At 34.6% G+C, this 19,879-nt stretch overlaps 1 protein-coding gene across 10 annotated transcripts in view; it reads left to right on the top strand.

Moving 5' to 3' along the window:
- Nucleotides 1-19,879, top strand: part of LOC131855384 (protein daughterless-like) — a 166,940-nt gene that overhangs the window by 104,627 nt on the left and 42,434 nt on the right. For 7 of the 10 annotated variants that reach the window (XM_059206661.1, XM_059206660.1, XM_059206665.1 and 4 more), the window contains exon 2: nucleotides 12,778-13,325. The exons of 2 other annotated variants lie outside the window; for them this stretch is intronic. In XM_059206661.1, the coding sequence (XP_059062644.1) occupies nucleotides 12,834-13,325 (492 nt within the window). In that variant the 5' untranslated portion in view covers nucleotides 12,778-12,833. Of the gene's footprint in view, nucleotides 1-12,712; nucleotides 13,326-19,879 lie in introns of all 10 variants that reach the window. One more of the 10 variants, XM_059206656.1, reaches the window with a different exon arrangement.

Below are 19,879 nucleotides of genomic sequence, written 5' to 3'. Positions count from 1 at the left end.
CAAGTTAATAAGCCCTGTTTTGATTTTGTCTCTGTAATGAGGTAGATGTTTAATTTACTCTAATAACATAATTGTGTATTACTTTGAATGTGTATAAATGTGTCGTATCTATACATATAAATAAAATTGGAGTGTCTGTTTGTAATATTGAAATAACCGTTTTTTACTACATGCATATGAATATAAATACGGTTTATTTTATGAATGGCAATGGAATGGTGCAACACTTGCTATAATTGGTACCAGTGGAACATGATAAAATGAGCATATATAATAAAATTCAAAAATCATTTATTCATGTTTGATACCAAAATATTATTTTTGTCAATTTTTGTCTGTCAGTTTGTTTGTTCTGGCGATTCTCTGAAATGTCTGGACCGATTTTGACGGGACTTGGCTGATGTAATAATTAGTAACTTAGGCTACTTTTAACTTAAAAAAAAAATAGATAAATTCCACGCGTATAAGCTGTACTCATCCATAAAAAAAGCCTTCAACCCTCTAGGTGGGTGCGGATGATCAGACAGTTGTATTATTTCCAACTCGAGCTAATCTTGATATGTGTGACTAAAATGACCATCGTGATCACACGCATCAATAACCGGATGTGAATGAATTGGAGCGTTGGTAACGCAACTGGTCGTCGCTTCAATGGTAATGAGACGACGTGACAGACAGCCGGCCGCCATGCGAGACGCTCAATATTCAACTGGCATTTGTAACAATGCTTATTATAATATTGTTGTTTTAATACATCATCATCATCATCATCTATACATATAAATAAAATTGGAGTGTCTGTTTGTAATATTGAAATAACCGTTTTTTACTACATGCATATGAATATAAATATGGTACATACACCAAAATAACATTTTTTACAATTTTTGTCTGTCTGTCTGTCTAGACCGATTTTGACGGGTGTTTTTTTTAACAGGTTGCTGATGTAATAGAGTAACTTAGGCTACTTTTGTTTTAGAAAAATAAAGTTATATTCCACGCGGACGAAGTCGCGGGAACAGCTAGTAATACATAATAGAATAATCTTTATTTGACATAAACTTCGATAGTTCAATAGTAACATTTTTTTATTTCATCTACTAGCTGTGCCCGCGGTCTGATTATTCTGATGTATAAGCTATATTACTGTTAAGTTTCATCAAAATCGGTTGAGTAGTTTTTGCGTGAAAGAGTAACAAACATATATACCCATACTCATATACTTTCGCACTTACAATAGTACTAGCTACTCGCCCCGGCTACGTTCGTACTGATTTACGTGTATTATATACATAAACCATCCTCTTGAATCACTCTATCTATTAATAAAATCGCTTCAAAATCCGTTGCGTAGTTTTAAAGATTTATGCATACATAGGGACAGACAGCGACAGCGACTTTGTTTTATACTATGTAATGATGGTGATTAAGATAACATTCATCATTCAAAAATGGAATTACAGTCGAGAAGAATGAGGAAACTTGCCTGTTGTCCTTTTATACAATTCAATAACTTTATTTTTCACAAAAAATTGATGTTGATACCATTCTAACTATGAAAAAGCTTGTTTTTAATTGTTAGAAATATGACACATGTAGATTAAACATATGCAGTATATTAAATATATAGTTTAGAGTTACAAAACGAATTAACAGAGCAGACAAGTCCCTACAGTTAATAATAATAATAATAATAATCTCAGGACAATTCACACAGCGCCATCTAGACCCAAGTCAAGCTAGCTAAAGCTTGTGTTATGGGTACTAGACAACTGATACAAATACATAGATATTATTTTTTTGTAAATACATACATATTATATATAGAAAACACCCAGACCGATACAAACAATCATACTCATGAATACAAATGTTTGTGCCGTGCGAGGAATCGAACCCGCGACCATCGGTCGTAAAGCGGTGTACTAGACCGCTGGACCACCGAGGTCGTCTAACAGTTAACAATAAATATTAATTTTGTAATACTAGCTACTCGCCCCGGCTTCCCACAGGTTAGCTTACATGTATTCATATAAATCTTAATATTACTGGCTATTCACCCCTGCTCCGCACTGATGTATTATATCTATAAACCATCCTCTTGAATCACTCTATCGATTAAAAAAAAACAGCATTAAAATTTGCGTAGTTTAAAAGAACAGACAGCAGAACTTCATTTTTACTATGGAAAGAAGCATCCTCTAAGTAGATGTAATAAATGTCATTCTATTCTGTTCTATTCTAAGTTGTTATGGAAATTTCTACTTACAATACCACGCGTGTAAAGCTTCAGAAATCAATAATAGTAATAATATATAAGGATTTCTATTTATCCTAAAACCGTATGTTATTGATCATTTCTAGCAGTTCCTTTGTCTATATCCGGCTCGAAGGACCAATCCGTGCATACCAAGTATATTATAAACTCGCTCGTTACACGACTCATTAGAATAACGAGGTATGCGACAAGCTCTCCGTATTTGGTTCGCGCAGTCAGGAATTGACGCCGCGCACCGTCAACCAGCGTCCGCCATAACGAACTACTGCGATACATTGTCGTCTGGTATTCAAACCAGTTTTTTTTATAATATAAAGAATTACAAACTGAAATAACTCGACTTTGATACTTCATCATCATCATCATCGCAGCCCGGAAGACGTCCACTGCTGGACATAGGCCTCCCCCAAAGATCTCCACGACGATCGGTCTTGCGCTGCTCGCATCCAATGCCTTCCAGCGATCTTGACCAGATCGTCGGTCCACTGGAGGCCTTCCCACGCTGCGTCTTCCGGTTCGTGGTCGCCACTCGAGACTGTGATACTTACAAAAAGTAAAATAGTCCCAATCGTCCTCTCAAGTATTGTCATACCGAAACAGATGCATCAGTCAATAAATACACTCAACTTACCTCCTAGTATATACCGCCAAGTACAGCGGCTGTAATTCTAAACATATACCGCATCGTCAGAAAATTTTTACAAACCGATTAGACCGATATTTATAGTACATTCAAATTCAAATTCAAATTGAAAAATCATTTATTCATGTAGGACATTTTAGCCGCTTATGAACGTCAAATTTTTACATTATAATTTTATTTTTTTCCCTACCGTCCAGTTCGGTATATAGATCCAATTGAGAAGTACTGGCAAGAAACTCAATTGAATTACTTTTTTTTTAAAGCCAGTTTATTTATATGTCTATAATGTATATTTATATAGGTGTCTATGTCTAACATTAAATGAAAATTCAGTGCATGAACTACTATTGCCATGCACACTCGTCATTCAAGTAATCGTTTAGTGAGTAATAGGCCTTGCTCAGTAAATATGATTTAACAGATGTTTTGAATTTATTTAAGGGTAATTATATTTACCTCAAAATATAACATTGCAAATATAACAACTATGTACTTGGCCTAGGCCCGTACATACCAAAATTACCGGCAAAAGCCGAGAAGAAAAATAGTAAAAAAAAAAATTATTTGCCCAAAAACACAGTATAAAAGATGATAATTAAAGTCTAGTCTCATGTGTTTAGCCGTAATGGCATGCAAAAATAGTATTGTTTAAAAATTATACATAATTAGCTTTTCCCCGCGGCTACGCTCGCGTTATTTTGTCCCCTTAGGGGTAGAATTTATCAAAATCCTTTCTTTGATGCTTACGTCATAGTAGATTTATGCATGCAAAGTCTCAGCCCGATCGGTTTAAAATTGACAAAATTTCATAAAAACTTTCATCCCCTATTTTATCTCCTTGGGCTACCCCCAAGGAGATAAAATAGGGGATTAAATTTTAATCAAAATCCTTTCGTAGCGGATGCCTACGTCATAACATCTACCTGCATGCCAAATTTCAGCCCGATCCGTCCAGTGGTTTGGGCTGTGCGTTGATAGATCACTATGAGACCGATACAAATAATCGTACTCATGAATACAAATGTTTGTCCCGTGCGTGGAATCGAACAAGCGACCATCGGACGTAAAGCAGTGTGCTAGACCACTAGACCACCGAGGTCGTCGATATAGCATTTGAAAAATCGTTTTTTTTTTCTGATTTTAGTATTTATATGAATTGAAACATCAAGTTAGTACAAAACCTCACAAGGTTTAACGTGTAGCGGCGGTCGTTTCTGGAGGCATTTTAGAAAACATAAAAAAATCCAGGTCAGAACAATCGTAACGAGCGACGACCGGTCGGCGTCAGCTGCGTCGCCGCCACGGGCAGGTGCCGCGCACACGTGGGGACAGCAGTACCGGCTTCTATACATGTCTCTATGAGATGAACTTGCTTGCATATTTAGCCGACTCCAGGAAAGTTTGGTGTGAATTTTTATTGGTACCGTGGTAGAGTTTGTATAAAGTGATCTGCGTGGATTGTGATACACTTGTACCCGTGGCTGCACTCGTTAAATCATTACATAGTATAAAACAAAGTCGCTGTCGCTGTCTGTCGCTGTGTATGCTTAAACCTTTAAAACTACGCAACGGTACGGAAAAGTGATTATATTAAAGTTTCTTTTAAATAAATATTATTACTATTAGAAATAGAAATAATCTTTATTCAAATAAACTTAATATAAGCACTTTTGAATAGTCAAGTTTTTTTATACTATCGCTCATTCGGAACGCAGACTCATTACAAGAAGAATGAACAAGAAACTTGTGTGTTGATCTTTTAAATAAATCTTGTTTTAATTATATTTATATTAACAAGGATTAGGCATGCGACAATCAACATAGAAACCGCTACGCACTTAATCTCTGTTCAATCAGATAACATTGTCAGCGCAATGAATTTTAAGTTAGATATTTTCTACAAAAAAATTAATATCATTTATAAATTCTTCAATTTTTTATCCATTATTCTATTCACAGCTAATCATTACATAGTATAAAACAAAGTCGCTGTCGCCGTCTGTCCCTATGTATGCTTAAATCTTTAAAACTACGCGACGGATTTTGAAGCTATTTCTTTTAAATAGATAGAGTGATTCTAGAAGAAGGTTTATAAGTATATTACATGTACACCCGTGCGAAGCCGGGGCGAGTATCTAGTAATAGAATGTTTTAAAACCTTACGTTACAATGCCATAAAACAGCTAACATTTGAAAACTTATTTATGGACATATATAGAAAAAATACATGGCCGACACCGGCAACCGGCGACCGGCGCACCTGTCGATGATACATTTTGTAACTCATATTACTATAGCTTATAAATTTTAAATTATTAATTAAATATATCTTTGAAGTTATTAGGTATGCAACATGTAAAATATATACCTTTCATTTTATTTAAATTTATATTTTAATACTTGCTTTTGCCCGTGTTAAGTTATCCCCTTAGGGGTGGAATTTATCAAAATCCTTTGTTAGGGGATGCCTACGTCATAACATGTACCTGCATGCCAAATTTCAGCCCGATCCGTCCCGTGGTTTGGGCTTAGTCACCTTTGAGTTATATATATATATATATATATATATATATATACATATATTTTATTTTAATGAACTCAAACAACGCGATCTACGTGCCAAGCTAAAATGCAGAGCTTACGTTATGGGTACTAAACGGCTGATACGTATTTTACACATATATATTTTATCTTGTAAATACATACATAATATACATATAAAACACCCAATCAATCATATTCATGAATACAAATGTTTGTGCCGCGCGAGGAATCGAACCCGCTACCATCGGAAGGAAAGCGGTGTGCCACACCGCTAGACCACCGAGGCTGGCAAGTAAATAAATTTTGAATTTGAATTTGAAAACATATGATAATAATGTCCGTAACAGATGTCCAGCACCTTTGGGTCGTACAAATGTTTACAGCCAGTTGGGTGTTTGTAGAAAAAAAACGCGAGTGTGTCGACCCCGACCTTGACCTCGACCCAGCACATCTGCGGACGACCCCCGCACCACACCACCACCTGTCAGATGGTGGGTGGTGCACTGAACACTTCGCAGTTTGTTTACAAACAGTTCCGGGGGGAAAGAGATTGTTAGTAATGTGGACTGGTGATCTTATTACTAGCAATGTACCATGTCAGGTTGATCACGCGGTTCCCCCTGGAAACTGTGATAAATTTATAGTGACTTTGTCACGATGGGCCAACTAGGGTTAGCAACCATACTTTATAATAACATATCATACTTTATTTTTGGTAATTATAGTTTTACTAGCTGTCCCGGCAAACGTTGTTTTGCCATATAAATTAATAACGCTATAGAAAATAGGGGTTGATGATAAAAGGGTGAAAATTTAGGATTGTATGTATTTTTGTATGTTTTATCATATAAAAATAGAAACTAAAAATTTTGTCTAAAAAATAAAAAATAACATTTAGGAAAAATAGGGGTGGACTAGCCTTAACCCAGTCCAAACGGTAGTGTATGTAAACAAACTGCGAAGTGTTCGGTGCACCACCTACCATCTGACAGGTGGTGGTGTGGTGCGGGGGTCGCCGGCAGATGTGCTGGGTCAAGGTCGAGAGAAACCGCGGGAATACAGCTAGTTTATCTAAATATATATAACTCAAAGGTGACTGACTGACATAGTGATCTATCAAAGCACAGCCCAAACCACTGGACGGATCGAGCTGAAATTTGGCATGCAGGTAGATGTTATGACGTAGGCATCCCTTAAGAAAGGATTTTGATAAATTCCACCCTTAAGGGATAAATTAACGCGAGCGAAGCCCGCGGCTTCAAAAGCTATTGTGTTATATTGTGTTTACATCTTATATATAAAATTCTCGTGTCACAGTTTTCGTTCCCATACTCCTCCGAAACGGCTTGACCGATTCTCGTGAAATTTTGTGAGCGTATTGAGTAGGTCTGAGAATCGGCCAACGTCTATTTTTCATCCCCCTAAATGTTAGTAGTCCACCCCTAATTTTTTTTTATTTTAAGGCAAAACAACGTTTGTCGTGACAGCTAGTAAGTGTATATATTTTTTTATTTCCACTAATGCGCCACCTGCTCTATTTTTTTTACTCTCTCTCCAAAGGGTGTCTGTAAGAGATTGCATCAGCGATAAGACCGCCTTTTTGTACATAGATTTTTTTTATATTTTTAATTTTGTTCATGACCTTTATATGTTGGTGCAATAGTGTTATAAATCATCATCATTGCCTTGCCTTTATACCATTATTTGGGGTAATAAAGTGTTATAAATAAAAATAAATAAAGAAAGTTAAGTCGATTACGGCATATTTGGTAATTTATGACTGCGCAGTGTGACCATCTGTGTAATCACCAACACACGGTGAGTTTGTGAATCAGCTGATCGCCGGTGCAGCCGGTGCGCCGGTGTCGGGTGTCCACGCCGGTGGCAGACCACCGCGGCGTGGGATCGACTCCGGGACGAGAATTCGGTCAGCAATTCGCTAACAGTTTATTGCAACATTGCATTTGATAGTTTCTGATTAATGATTGAATAATCGATCGTTAGTTTCATTTGTTTTATTTGTAATAATCTTATATGTAAAATTCTCGTTCACAGTTTTCGTTCCCATACTCCTCCGAAACGGCTTGACCGATTGTCATGAAATTTTGTGAGCGTATTGAGTAGGTCTTAGAATTGGCTAAAATCTATTTTTCATCCCCCTAAATGTAAGGGGTAGTCCACCCCTAAATTTTTTTTATTTGCCGGGACAGCTAGTGTAATATATAAAATTCTCGTTTCACGATGTTAGTTACCATACTACTCTGAAACGGCTTGACCGATTTTTATGAAATTTTATATGCATATTCAGTAGGTCTGAGAATCGGCTACTATCTATTTTTCATAACCCTAAGTCTTAAGGGTAACTTACCCCAAAATATATTTTAATTTTTTCGACATAATACTTTATTTTCATTTTATTATTATTTAGGATTGAAAAATACATAGAACCCTAAATTTTCACCCTTCTATAACCAACCCCTATATTTTTATAGCGTTATTTAACCCGCGCGAAGTCGGGGCAAGTAGCTAGTAATCTATATTCAAGTGACCCATGTACAAATTAAAAAATAATTTACTCATGTAGGACATTTTAGCCGCTTATGATTTTTAGTGTAGATGCTTTATTGTATCGATTGTAAAAAGAATCATCGAAAATGTTGTGACAAGGCACAAGTGTTTCATATATATACGCAAATCTACGTTTGAAAACTTGAACATACAATTGAATTGCGAGTTTTTTTTAAATAGGATCGATGGTTATCAAACACAATAGCCACCATACGAGTGGATGTTATAAAAAAAATGAAAGTCAGTTCACTGCGTTCTTGTTTTTTTTTTGGTTGATAATGTAATGGTGCACCCGCCTGCGCTAACGGTTTACGCTGGCGGGGCACCAGTGGAGGATGATAAGAACATGAGGTCAGGTCAGATAGCACATCGTGACAAATTCACCAGGAATTTATCACGATGGTTTCCAGGGGGAACCTGACGACCCCATTACTAACAGTCCCCTTCCCCCCCCCCCCCCCCCCCCCCTGCGTTGTTGTAATACAACTCAGTGAGCGCGGGTTTACTTGCGGAAGCCGTATTGCAGTTTTTAAGCAGAAAATGTGTCATTTGGTCAATAGGACGGTGTTTTTTATAGGTGTTAAAAATGTTGCTTGCGTGTTGCTATGTTTGGAATATCGTAGATCCTAAATTAGTTGAGTTTTTTATATTCGACTGGGTGTTTATTTTTGTATTGGCGGTCTCGGTGGTCTAGCGGTTTAGTACACCGGGTTACTTTCAAAGGTCGCGGGTTCGATTCCTCGCACGGTGTTTTGTATTCAGGAGTATGATTGTTTGTATCGGTCTGGGTGTTTTCTATGTATTACGTTTGCAATAAATATATCTATGTGTTTATATCAGTTGTCTAGTTCTCATAACACAAGCTATATTTAACTGAGGACTAGATGGCGCTGTATCAATTGTCTAGGGATATTATTATTTGTTTTATTTATTAAAACTTTAATGCACAGATAGAATAGAATAGAATTTTTTTAACTCGTTTTTACAGTAATAACATAAGAAATACAAGAATAATTTACATATTAAAAAACGGAGTCAGTGTGGACCACAACTCAGCATAATGCTGGAAGTAGTTTCCAGCGCTGATTTTCAGTGGGGCCCTCAGTACGGACGCGCAAATATTACAATTAAAAAATACGTATACATTAACTTAATAAATCAGATATTATACAAATAAAATAAAAATAATAATATCAAGAGAAAAGTATATAAATAATAAAAAGTATAATTATATATTATTTAACATTATATACGTAATGGATAAAAGAAAGATACACAAATAAAGGTACACATGACGGTCTTAACACCTTGAGGCATTTCTCCCAGTCAACCATACGGCCAATAGATTCATGTGGGCGGTACATAAACAAAATATGAAATTCAAATGTAAAAAAAAATAACTTTAATGTGATTAAATATAAATACACATGCGACCGTACTTATAAATTATAACATCATCATATTAATCAATTTTATTTTATTATTATGTTTATTGTACTATACAAAATGTGATGAGACATCCAAATGAGCGATAGATCAAAAATGTGATGACTATTCAAAAGTGTTTAAATTAAGTTTATTTGAATAAAGGATTTTCACTATTAGTATAATAATAATAATAATCTCAGGACAATTCACACAGCGCCATCTAGACCCAAGTTAAGCTAGCTAAAGCTTGTGTTATAGGTACTAGATTACTGATACAAATACATAGATATTTTTTTTTTCGTAAATACATACATATTATACATAGAAAACACCCAGACCGATACAAACAATCATATACATGAATACAAATGTTTGTGCCGTGCGAGGAATCGAACCCGCGACCATCGGACGTTAAGCGGTGTGCTAGACCGCTACACCACCGAGGTCGTCAAATTATTAGTAGACTATACTATTCTAAATTATTGACCAATAATACATCATCAACGAGATGATGATGACGAATAAATCATCGAACGAATAAGTGTAACAAAAAATATTAAGATTTTCGCACAAGTGACAAGAAGGTATGAAATTTGACAAACAAAACGCAAAATAGACATACGGACAGACAAAAGCGGTCCCTACCTGGAGAGTCATTGTACTCTGACTGCACAATACACGCGCCGTAGTTTTTGCTCGCAAATCGCACTTTTGTAGAAGTTTGGCGTTTTCGAATTTATTACTTACGGCGCTTTGCTCCCTGCACCGTACTGTGAACGATGGATGTTTCACGCTCGACAGTTCTGTAGTTAGATATGAACTTATTTATAAAACATTACTAATATTACGACGACCTCGGTGGTGTAGCGGTCTAGCACACCGCTTTACGAGCGATGGTCGCGGGTTCGATTCCTCGCACGGCACTTTTGTATCCATGAGTATGTTTTGTATTGTTTGTGTCGATCTTGGTGTTTCCTATGTATATTATGTATGTATTTACAAAAAAAATATCTATGTATTTGTATCAGTTCTCTAGTACCTATAACACAAGCTTTAGCTAGCTTAACTTGGGTCTAGATGGCGCTGTGTGAATTGTCCTGAGATTATTATTATATCTGAGGATTTTTTTATTCGGTTGTTGGGCTATTATTATTATTATTATTAATATTATAAACACGAAAGTTTGGATGTATGAATGTTACCCTTTCGTAGTGAATGGATTTCAATGAAACTTTACAATATCATTACATAGTATAAAACAAAGTCGTTGTCGCTGTCTGTCCGTCCCTATGTATGCTTAAATCTTTAAAACAACGCAACGGATTTTAAAGTATGTTTTTAGTAGATAGAGTGATTTGAAAGGAAGGTTTATATATATAATACATGTACACCCGTGCGAAGTCGGGGCAAGTAGCTAGTAATTAATATATGAATATATTTAAAACTAAATGATACACTAAGGTAGTATAATTGGGATGGATATAGCCTATATTATTTTACAAAAATACAGACAAACTTACTGGTAACTGATAGTATTGAATATGCTAAAAATTGCAACGTCACAATGTATATAGAAATTGTAACATGTCTATCTGTTCATTCCCATAGCGTACCTGCTCTAACCATTGTATTATATTACACACAGACGTTTTATAAAAGAAAGTAGAAAGGGTTGCAGACCCTTTCCCATGGGCGCAAGGTGTTCAGGTTCAATCACCGTGCGGACTTTTTCAAATCTCAAACTTGTTGTTTTTTTTATTATTATTATCTGTAGCTTTGTATGGGTGGTCTGTGCCGACGATTGTCGAAAGTTATATAAATGTATAGTCTCATAATAAGTAATGAAATTATGAATAAAATACTATTTTTAACCATGAATATTGTTACTTACAAAGTAACAGTGTTTATGGTCAAAAATAGTATTTTATTCATAAAATTATTACTTATAAAGTAACAGTGTTTTGGTCAAAAATAGTATTTTATTCATGAATTCATTACTTACAAAGTAACAGTGTTCATGGTCAAAAATAGTATTTTATTCATAAAATCATTACTTACAAATATAAAGTGTTTATGGTCAAAAATAGTATTTTATTCATAAATTCATTACTTAAAAAGTAACAGTGTTTATGGTCAAAAATAGTATTTTATTCATAAATTCATTACTTAAAAAGTAACAGTGTTTATGGTCAAAAATAGTATTTTATTCATAAATTCATTACTTAAAAAGTAACAGTGTTTATGGTCAAAAATAGTATTTTATTCATAAATTCATTACTTACAAAGTAACAGTGTTTATGGTCAAAAATAGTATTTTATTCATAAATTCATTACTTACAAAGTAACAGTGTTTATGGTCAAAAATAGTATTTTATTCATAAATTCATTACTTACAAAGTAACAGTGTTCATGGTCAAAAATAGTATTTTATTCATAAATTCTTTACTTAAAAATATACAGTGTTTATGGTCAAAAATAGTATTTTATTCATAAATTCATTACTTACAAAATAACAGTGTTAATGGTAAAAAACTTGTCTATTCAAAAGTGCTTATATTAAGGGCTTATATTTGAATAAAGATTATTTCTATTTCAGTAGCAATACTTTTACTTATTTCCACCACTCCACAATTCCTCTCAGTCACTCTAAGGTTGACTGGATGAACTCCCTCTTTTGGGATAAGTCGGCTATTGTACGCATTTATAATTTAATAATTAATGCGTACAATGTTAATCGATTGTGTTCTTTTATTTATAACCAGCTACTCGCCCCAGCTTCACACGGGTGTACGTGTATTATACATATAAACCTTCCTCTTGAATCACTCTATCTATTGAATAAACCGCTTCAAAATCAATTGCGTAGTTTTAAAGATTTAAGCATACATGTGGACGGACAGACAGCGACAGCGACTCTATTTTATACTATGTAATGATTTCTATTGTACAATAAAGTATTACAAACAAACAAACTTTTATACTTTTGTTTGTTTGTATCGGTCTAGGTGTTCTATTATAATATGTATGTATTTATGAAGAAAAATCTATGTATTTATATCATTTATCTAGTACCCATAACATAAGGTTTAGCTAGCTTATCTTGGGTCTAGATGACGCTGTGTGCATTGTCCTGAGATTATTTTTATATTTATTTTCTTAGTATATATTTGCATTGGTATCGGCCAGTATAGGATGCTAGGACTTTTGGGGCTAGTGAATCGGTAAATTTTTTCTTATATAACTTGGGATAGGTGACGGTAAATGGTTGTAATCGGAGCAATCGAATGTAACGTAACAAAACCAACGGTCTCCACAGATATAGTGACAAAACTAAGTGATGTGTCCATTCAAATGTAAAAAGTTCAAATTCAAATGATGGCGCTCCGGCATGACGTCACAAGTATGGAGTCGAGTTTCCTTCCGGCGGATCCGCCGCCGCTCACCGAATACCAGCCGAAGAGCGACCTCGCCTCCGAATACTTCAACACGTTCAATCAGATATGCGAAAACTACCGGCCAGATACCGAGCTCAACCTTCGGCACACCTCGGACTCGCTTCGGCTCTCCTCGGAGATTTTGGACGGCGTGCGAACGGACTATACAGATTTTGATAAGTACAAGCAGGACAGAGGATCGGAATATGTGAACACGGACTTTAACCCGAAGGCGTATTTGAAAGACGATCGGCCAACGGAATTTGTTAATACGGATTTTAGTGAAAAAGTGTTTTTAAGTGGCAAGGACGAGAATATATTTCAGTTTGGACAGCCCGATGCCTCGGCGTTGTTGAGGCATCGCGCGAGGAGAAGATACAATGAGGAGCACGGGCTGCAGCCGCCGGCTGCCACCAGCCAGGAGAGTGGGGTGAGTGGTGTACAGTAACTGTACGGTTTTTTATAAATGCATTAGGCAATCGAGCCGTCGGTCCCGCTGGTGAGAAATCCAAGAAATTTCGGCTTGTCACGTAATACAGTTTGATATTTAGGCTGGATTTCACCAATCGCATTATAAACACGTTTATGGAAACTGAGTTCAGCGTGAACTCGAGAAAAAGACGTTGATCTCGTTTTACTTTAAATGGAATTCACCAACATTATACAGATCGCGTTTACCAAAATGAAGTTTAGATTTTCATTCGTTCACAGTGTTACATGCTCATGAAATAATATTTGATGCAATGGGTAATTTAAATGAAATAATTCTAAGAAATATTTGTAATTCAATCATGTGATAATTAGGATATGTTTTTTTATTTTTAATTTAATAAGTACCGTTAACTACGAAATATAAAACAACATCCTTTACCTATAAACTAGTAAAACATTATTTTATTGAGAATTTTTTATACTACTGGCAATTTTCTTTTTATTCCCGATATTGTATTGTCAAAAATTTGATAGGTGACTGTTTGACAACTGACAGCTGCTTTAAATACGATTAAAGAGTTAACTGTAGGAAATCAGACGTTCAGAATTTATAAACGTGTTTAGCGAAATTTGTAGTGGTGAAAAGCAAAATGAAACTTTGAACACGTTTAAGCGTTTTAATGGCGTTCAGTTCGAACTAAACGCGATCAGTTTCTTTGGTGAAATCCGACCTTAGAAATTACAATTTAATTACAATGTTAGTCTAATAAAAAAAATGTTTTTAAAAGACAGTTTAAATGTTTAATGCAGTTGTAATCATCGGTATATGAATCAAATTGAGAAGAACTGGCAAGAAACTCAATTGAATTACTTTTTTTTTTTAAAAGACAGTTTAAATGTTTATTGCAGTGGTAATCATCTGTATATAGATCCAATTGAGAAGAACTGGCAAGAAACTCAATTGAATTACTTTTTTTTTAAGAGACAGTTTAAATGTTTAATGCAGTTGTAATCATCGGTATATGAATCCAATTGAGAAGAACTGGCAAGAAACTCAATTGAATTACTTTTTTTTTTTAAAAGACAGTTTAAATGTTTATTGCAGTGGTAATCATCTGTATATAGATTCAATTGAGAAGAACTGGCAAGAAACTCAATTGAATTACTTTTTTTTTAAGAGACAGTTTAAATGTTTCATGCTGTGATAATAATCGGTATATGGATCCAATTGAGAAGAACTGGCCAGAAATTCAATAGATTTTTTTTTTTAATCTGATTAAATGTTTAATGTAATAAGACCATAGACCGCGTCTCGCCGCCCACCGTTTCGGGTATGACTGTATAGCAATTATATGAACACATAAATACTAGAGTTTCTAAATATAAACGTGGCACTCATTCCGAATAGTATTTTGCTATTTATGACTCCGGCCACTAGGCCGGTACGCAATTAATATCGTATTTTTCTTTCATACGTAACAAGTTGTATTAAAGTTGTACTAAAACAGAAACAAAAAAAAAGTATAAAACTACTCTTTCCTCCTTCTAGTGAAACCTTCAGTAACCAAGAACCTCATCTTTTGTGGAATGTATATGTTCGTGGTATGGGTAGGTACTAAACACCAACCAGGCAATATCCATCATTTGAAATAGCAATCTTACATTACTATCACAACCAAAGGAACACTGTATATCTTTCTTCTGAGTGAAGTAAGGAAGTTTTGATTTTTTTTTATTTTAATGTATATAACTCAAAGGTGACTGACTGATATAGTGATCTATCAATGCACAGCCCAAACCACTAGACGGATCGGGCTGAAATTTGGCATGCAGGTAGAGGTTATGATGTAGGCATCTGCTAAGAAAGGATTTTGATTAATTCTACCCTCAAGGGGATAAAATGGGGGATGAAAGTTTGTATGAAACTTTGTCAATATTAAACCGATCGGGCTGAGACTTTGCATGCATAAAGCTACTATGATGTAGGCATCCCCTAAGAAAGGATTTTGATAAATTCCACCCCTAAGGGGATAAAATAGGGGATGAAAGTTTGTATAAATCTTCTTAGATTTTGTAGGCCCTAATTTTTTACACACGCTAAACAAAAGTAAATTGCGAAAACTACACATAATTAATAATAATACTTACTACTATGCGAGCGAAGACGCGGGCAAAAGCTAGTTATGTCTATAAAACTGTATGTCCTACAGAGAATATAATTGTACATTTTACTTACTATTTATATATACATCCTCTTAGAATGTAGACACAGTTTGCATTGATTAATTTTTAAACACAAAAGTTAACACTGTATGTAAAATAATGTCACATAAATACGTACCGAACGCAATCATACAAGCAAACAAAATAATAATCAATGATATGTAAAAGTGTATATAACTATAGCGGTGTCTGCTCGTCCCTCTGTATGTTCGGTGGTGTAATGGGATATCTACAGTTCACTGCAAGCGTACCAACTGACGGGTACTAATGGAGTCTGTAACACTACACCCAACATCTAATATGCAGACCTGTTTATGTTGCATTGATTATTAAAATTATGATTACGTCGTACTTTTCACTGATTTCCTCTTATTAATAGAATAGAATAGAATAGAAAATCATTTATTCAAATAAACTTTATTTAAGCACTTTTGAATAGTCATAACAATTTGTTTTTTATCTACCACTCGTTCGGAAAGCTGTCTCATCACAAGAAGAACGAGCAAGAAACTTGCGTGTTGCTCTTTTAAATAATTTTATTTGTTTAACCAGTTGGTTGTATATTCAATATTTTTTCTATTTGAGTATTTAATTGAATTACTGCTAATTGGTGGTTTGTATTCACACACTTAAACTTAAAAATGTAAAGTAATAATAAAATTATTTAAAAGAGCAACATGCAAGTTTCTTGCTCGTTCTTCTTGTGATGAGACAGCTTTCCGAACGAGCGGTAGATTAAAAAAATGTAATGACTATTAAAAAGTGCTTCAATGTAAGTTTATTTGAATAAATGATTTTCTGTTCTATTCTTTTGTAAAGAAAGAAGATACACAAATCTCGGTGGTCTACAGGTTTAGCATACCGCTGTACTCGGTCGCAAGTTCGATTCCTCGCATGTAGCAAACATGAGTATGATTGTTTGTATCGGTCTGGGTGTTTTCTATTTTACTAGCTACTCGCCCCGGCTTCGCACGGGTGTACATATATTATATGTATAAACCGTTATCTTAAATCACTCAGACTAAAAAAAACGCTCTAAAATCCGTTGCGTAGTTTTAAAGGTTTAAGCATACATAGGGACGGACAGACAGCGACAGCGACTTTGTTTTATACTATCCAACTATCTGGCTTCGTCCGTGTGTACGTATATTATACATATATACCTTCCTCTTGAATCACTCTATGTACTAAAAAAACGTTTCAAAATCCGTTGCGTAGTTTTAAAGGTTTAAGCATACATAGGGACGGACAGACAGCGACAGCGACTTTGTTTTGTACTATGTAATGATGAGTGTATATATAAAGATATATACACATCATTACATAGTATATTATATCAGTTGTCTAGTACCCATAACAAGCTCTGCTTACGTGGGACTAGATGGCGCTGTGTTAATTGTCCAGGGTTAAAAAAATAAATTTAATACGCAATTGGAAAGTGAAGATGTGACAATGAAACCGCGTGTAACTTTCCACGCGCGCCGGTCATACAACAGTCATACAAGGGAACGTTTAATTAATGACGCGGACGCGCCGCGATGTATGAATTATACTTTTTAATCACCGCCAATGTACAGATGGAAAAAAGTACAAGATGACATCCTGGTGTGTGGTGCGAGTTGCAAGCGTGCAGCGGGAGAGTATGAGCAGAGATTACCGCTTGCAGCACAAGAAATGCAAAAAATTTACGGTCCAATCAAATCAAAATATCTTTATTCATGTATGTCTATTACACACCGTCAGTTTGGAATGATTTCGAAATGAGAAGAAATAATAAGCTCAGCTCGTATTCTTTTAAAAAAATGTTGTACATGTTTACAATAATACAGATTCATTTAAATTAAAATTTGGGTGAATAGAGTGACCACCAGTATATGCTATTGCAAAAAACAAAATCTAATCAATGTTCGCAACCTGAACAGACCAGTCCTCACAAGCAGCACCCATTCACGAGTATGATGCCAGCCATTATTGCACTCAACCATATTAGAGGGAGCACATCGACCCGGCCCACCACGCCGCCACAAGTTTGAACTTTATAATGACCACCAGCATAGACGGTTATAGTGCATCTATATGTTACATTGATAAGTCCATATTCATTCTAACACTTTTTGGCCTTTAGCCGCTCCATAAGTCCTTCCTTTAGTTTGGAGTGCCATCTGCACTCGCCCCCTATCATCCGATGGTGTAATGGTCAGCTACGGCCAACAGCTTTAGAGTAGACCGAAAAAAATTTACATTTTTGTAATTTTGTGTCATTACTCAGCCTAATGAATTCTTACAGAATTCATAATAGCAAAATACATACTAATATTATGACTTTTACATATTGTCTGTTAGTTACATATTCACGCTAAACGGCTGAATGGATTTTAATGAAATTTGATGTAAAGATAGGTTGCCGGGGACGGGGACGAGGTTGACTTTTAACTATAAAAAAATTAACAAGAAGTTTAAACGACTGTACTCGTTAAAACTTCTTATATATTCTTTTAAATAAGATATAAAAGTTATATGACGAATTCTGATACAGGTTTTTTTAAACTTAAAATAAAATGTAAACTTAGTTTCACTTCAACAATTGAGTTACTTCCCAGTTCTTCTCAATTGGATCTATATACCGAACTGGACGGTAGGGAAAAAAATTATAATGTAAAAACTTGACGTTTCTAAACGTTAAAATGTCCTACATGAATAAATGATTTTTTAATTTTGAATCTTTTTAATCACATTTCCGCTATCGCTAGTGACATGTACCGCTCGACAAATCGCGGCACAGGAGCAGGAAATGACGGGAGTTACGGGAACGCGATGGGAACGATTGGAAGCGAGCTGACTCATACAAACACACACATTGTATGTATGTGTGTATGGACAATGTACATACATACATACATTGTAACATTTTAGACACCGTTGTTATGTATAACAGTGAAATTAAAGTTACTTATACTCAGTGATATCATACGTTACTAATCCTGAGGAGATATATATAGAGAAGGAGTGCAGAATGGTATTATTTTTTTTAATTATGCATAAAAGTACAATTAATTTGTAAAAAAAATAAAAAAAAAAAAAAGATATACTACTAATCACGGAGTATCACATGATAACGTGATATCCCTAGTACTCTTAAGTTTTTTTTTTACAAATTAATTGTATTTTTATGCATAATTAAAAAAAAAATATCATTCTGCACTCCTTATCTATATATTAATATTAATATTATAAACGCGAAAGTTTGTATGGATGTTTGTTATTCTTTCATGCAAAAATTACTGAACGGATTTTGATGAAACTTTACAGTAGTTTGAATATGCGCTCATGTTCATCGAATTTCATATTCCTCTATCCGCGCACTTTTATATAGAACTCAAAGTGACTGACTGACTGACATAGTGATCTATCAACGCACAGCCCAAACCACTGGACGGATCGGGCTGAAATTTGGCATGCAGGTAGATATTATGACGTAGGCATCCGCTAAGAAGGGATTTTGATTAATTCTACCCCCAAGGGGATAAAATAGGGGATGAAAGTTTGTATAAATCTTCTTGGATTTTCGACTGATTGAACTGAAATTAAAGATTGGAGCTACTATGATGAAGACGTTCGCTTAAATAGGATTTTGATAAATTCAACCCCCATGGGGATAAAATAAGGGATGATGCAGGATGTAAATGTATTAGTTTCAACCTATCAGTACCTAATGAAACTAAATTAAGACGAACAAAATATTATTTAGTTCTAAATGTTGACAATAGATTAGTTAAGAATATTCTATACAAACAAGTTTTGTAGTCCCTAATTTTTTACACACGCTAAACAAAAGTAAAGCCGCAAAAACTATACCTAATTAATAATAATACATCTTAACGTTAAATTTGATTATTTAATTTTTTTTTTTATATTTTTTTTATGTTACTCTTATTAATTTTTTTTTTTTCTTTTAATCCTTACCACTTAGTTAAAATTATATCAAATTATACTCTGAACTATTACATTATTTTTATTATGCACACACCGCACAGACAATCACCAATAATATTGCTCTTTTTGTTTTATATTCATTTTAATTATTATATTCACGTACCAAATCAAATGGGTTGAAGCTGATAATCAGTGTTTTGTTCCCTGAACAATGTTCCACGCTGAGTTCGACCTGTTTGTATTGCTACAGATCACACATAATAACACAATTTTATAAATCTTATGTCGTATTATGTATTGTCTATTCTTAACATGTTGTGTGTGATTAGTAACTAACAAATAAACTATATATCTATCTATCTATCTAACGCAGGCGAAGCCGCGGGCAAAAGCTAG

The sequence above is a fragment of the Achroia grisella genome, unplaced genomic scaffold (assembly GCF_030625045.1).
Source record: "Achroia grisella isolate CSIRO2021 unplaced genomic scaffold, CSIRO_AGI_Agris_v1 utg1360, whole genome shotgun sequence".
NCBI lineage: Eukaryota > Metazoa > Arthropoda > Insecta > Lepidoptera > Pyralidae > Achroia > Achroia grisella.
The sequence above is the reverse complement of the archived record's forward strand: the minus strand, read 5'-3'. Positions and strand labels throughout refer to the sequence as shown.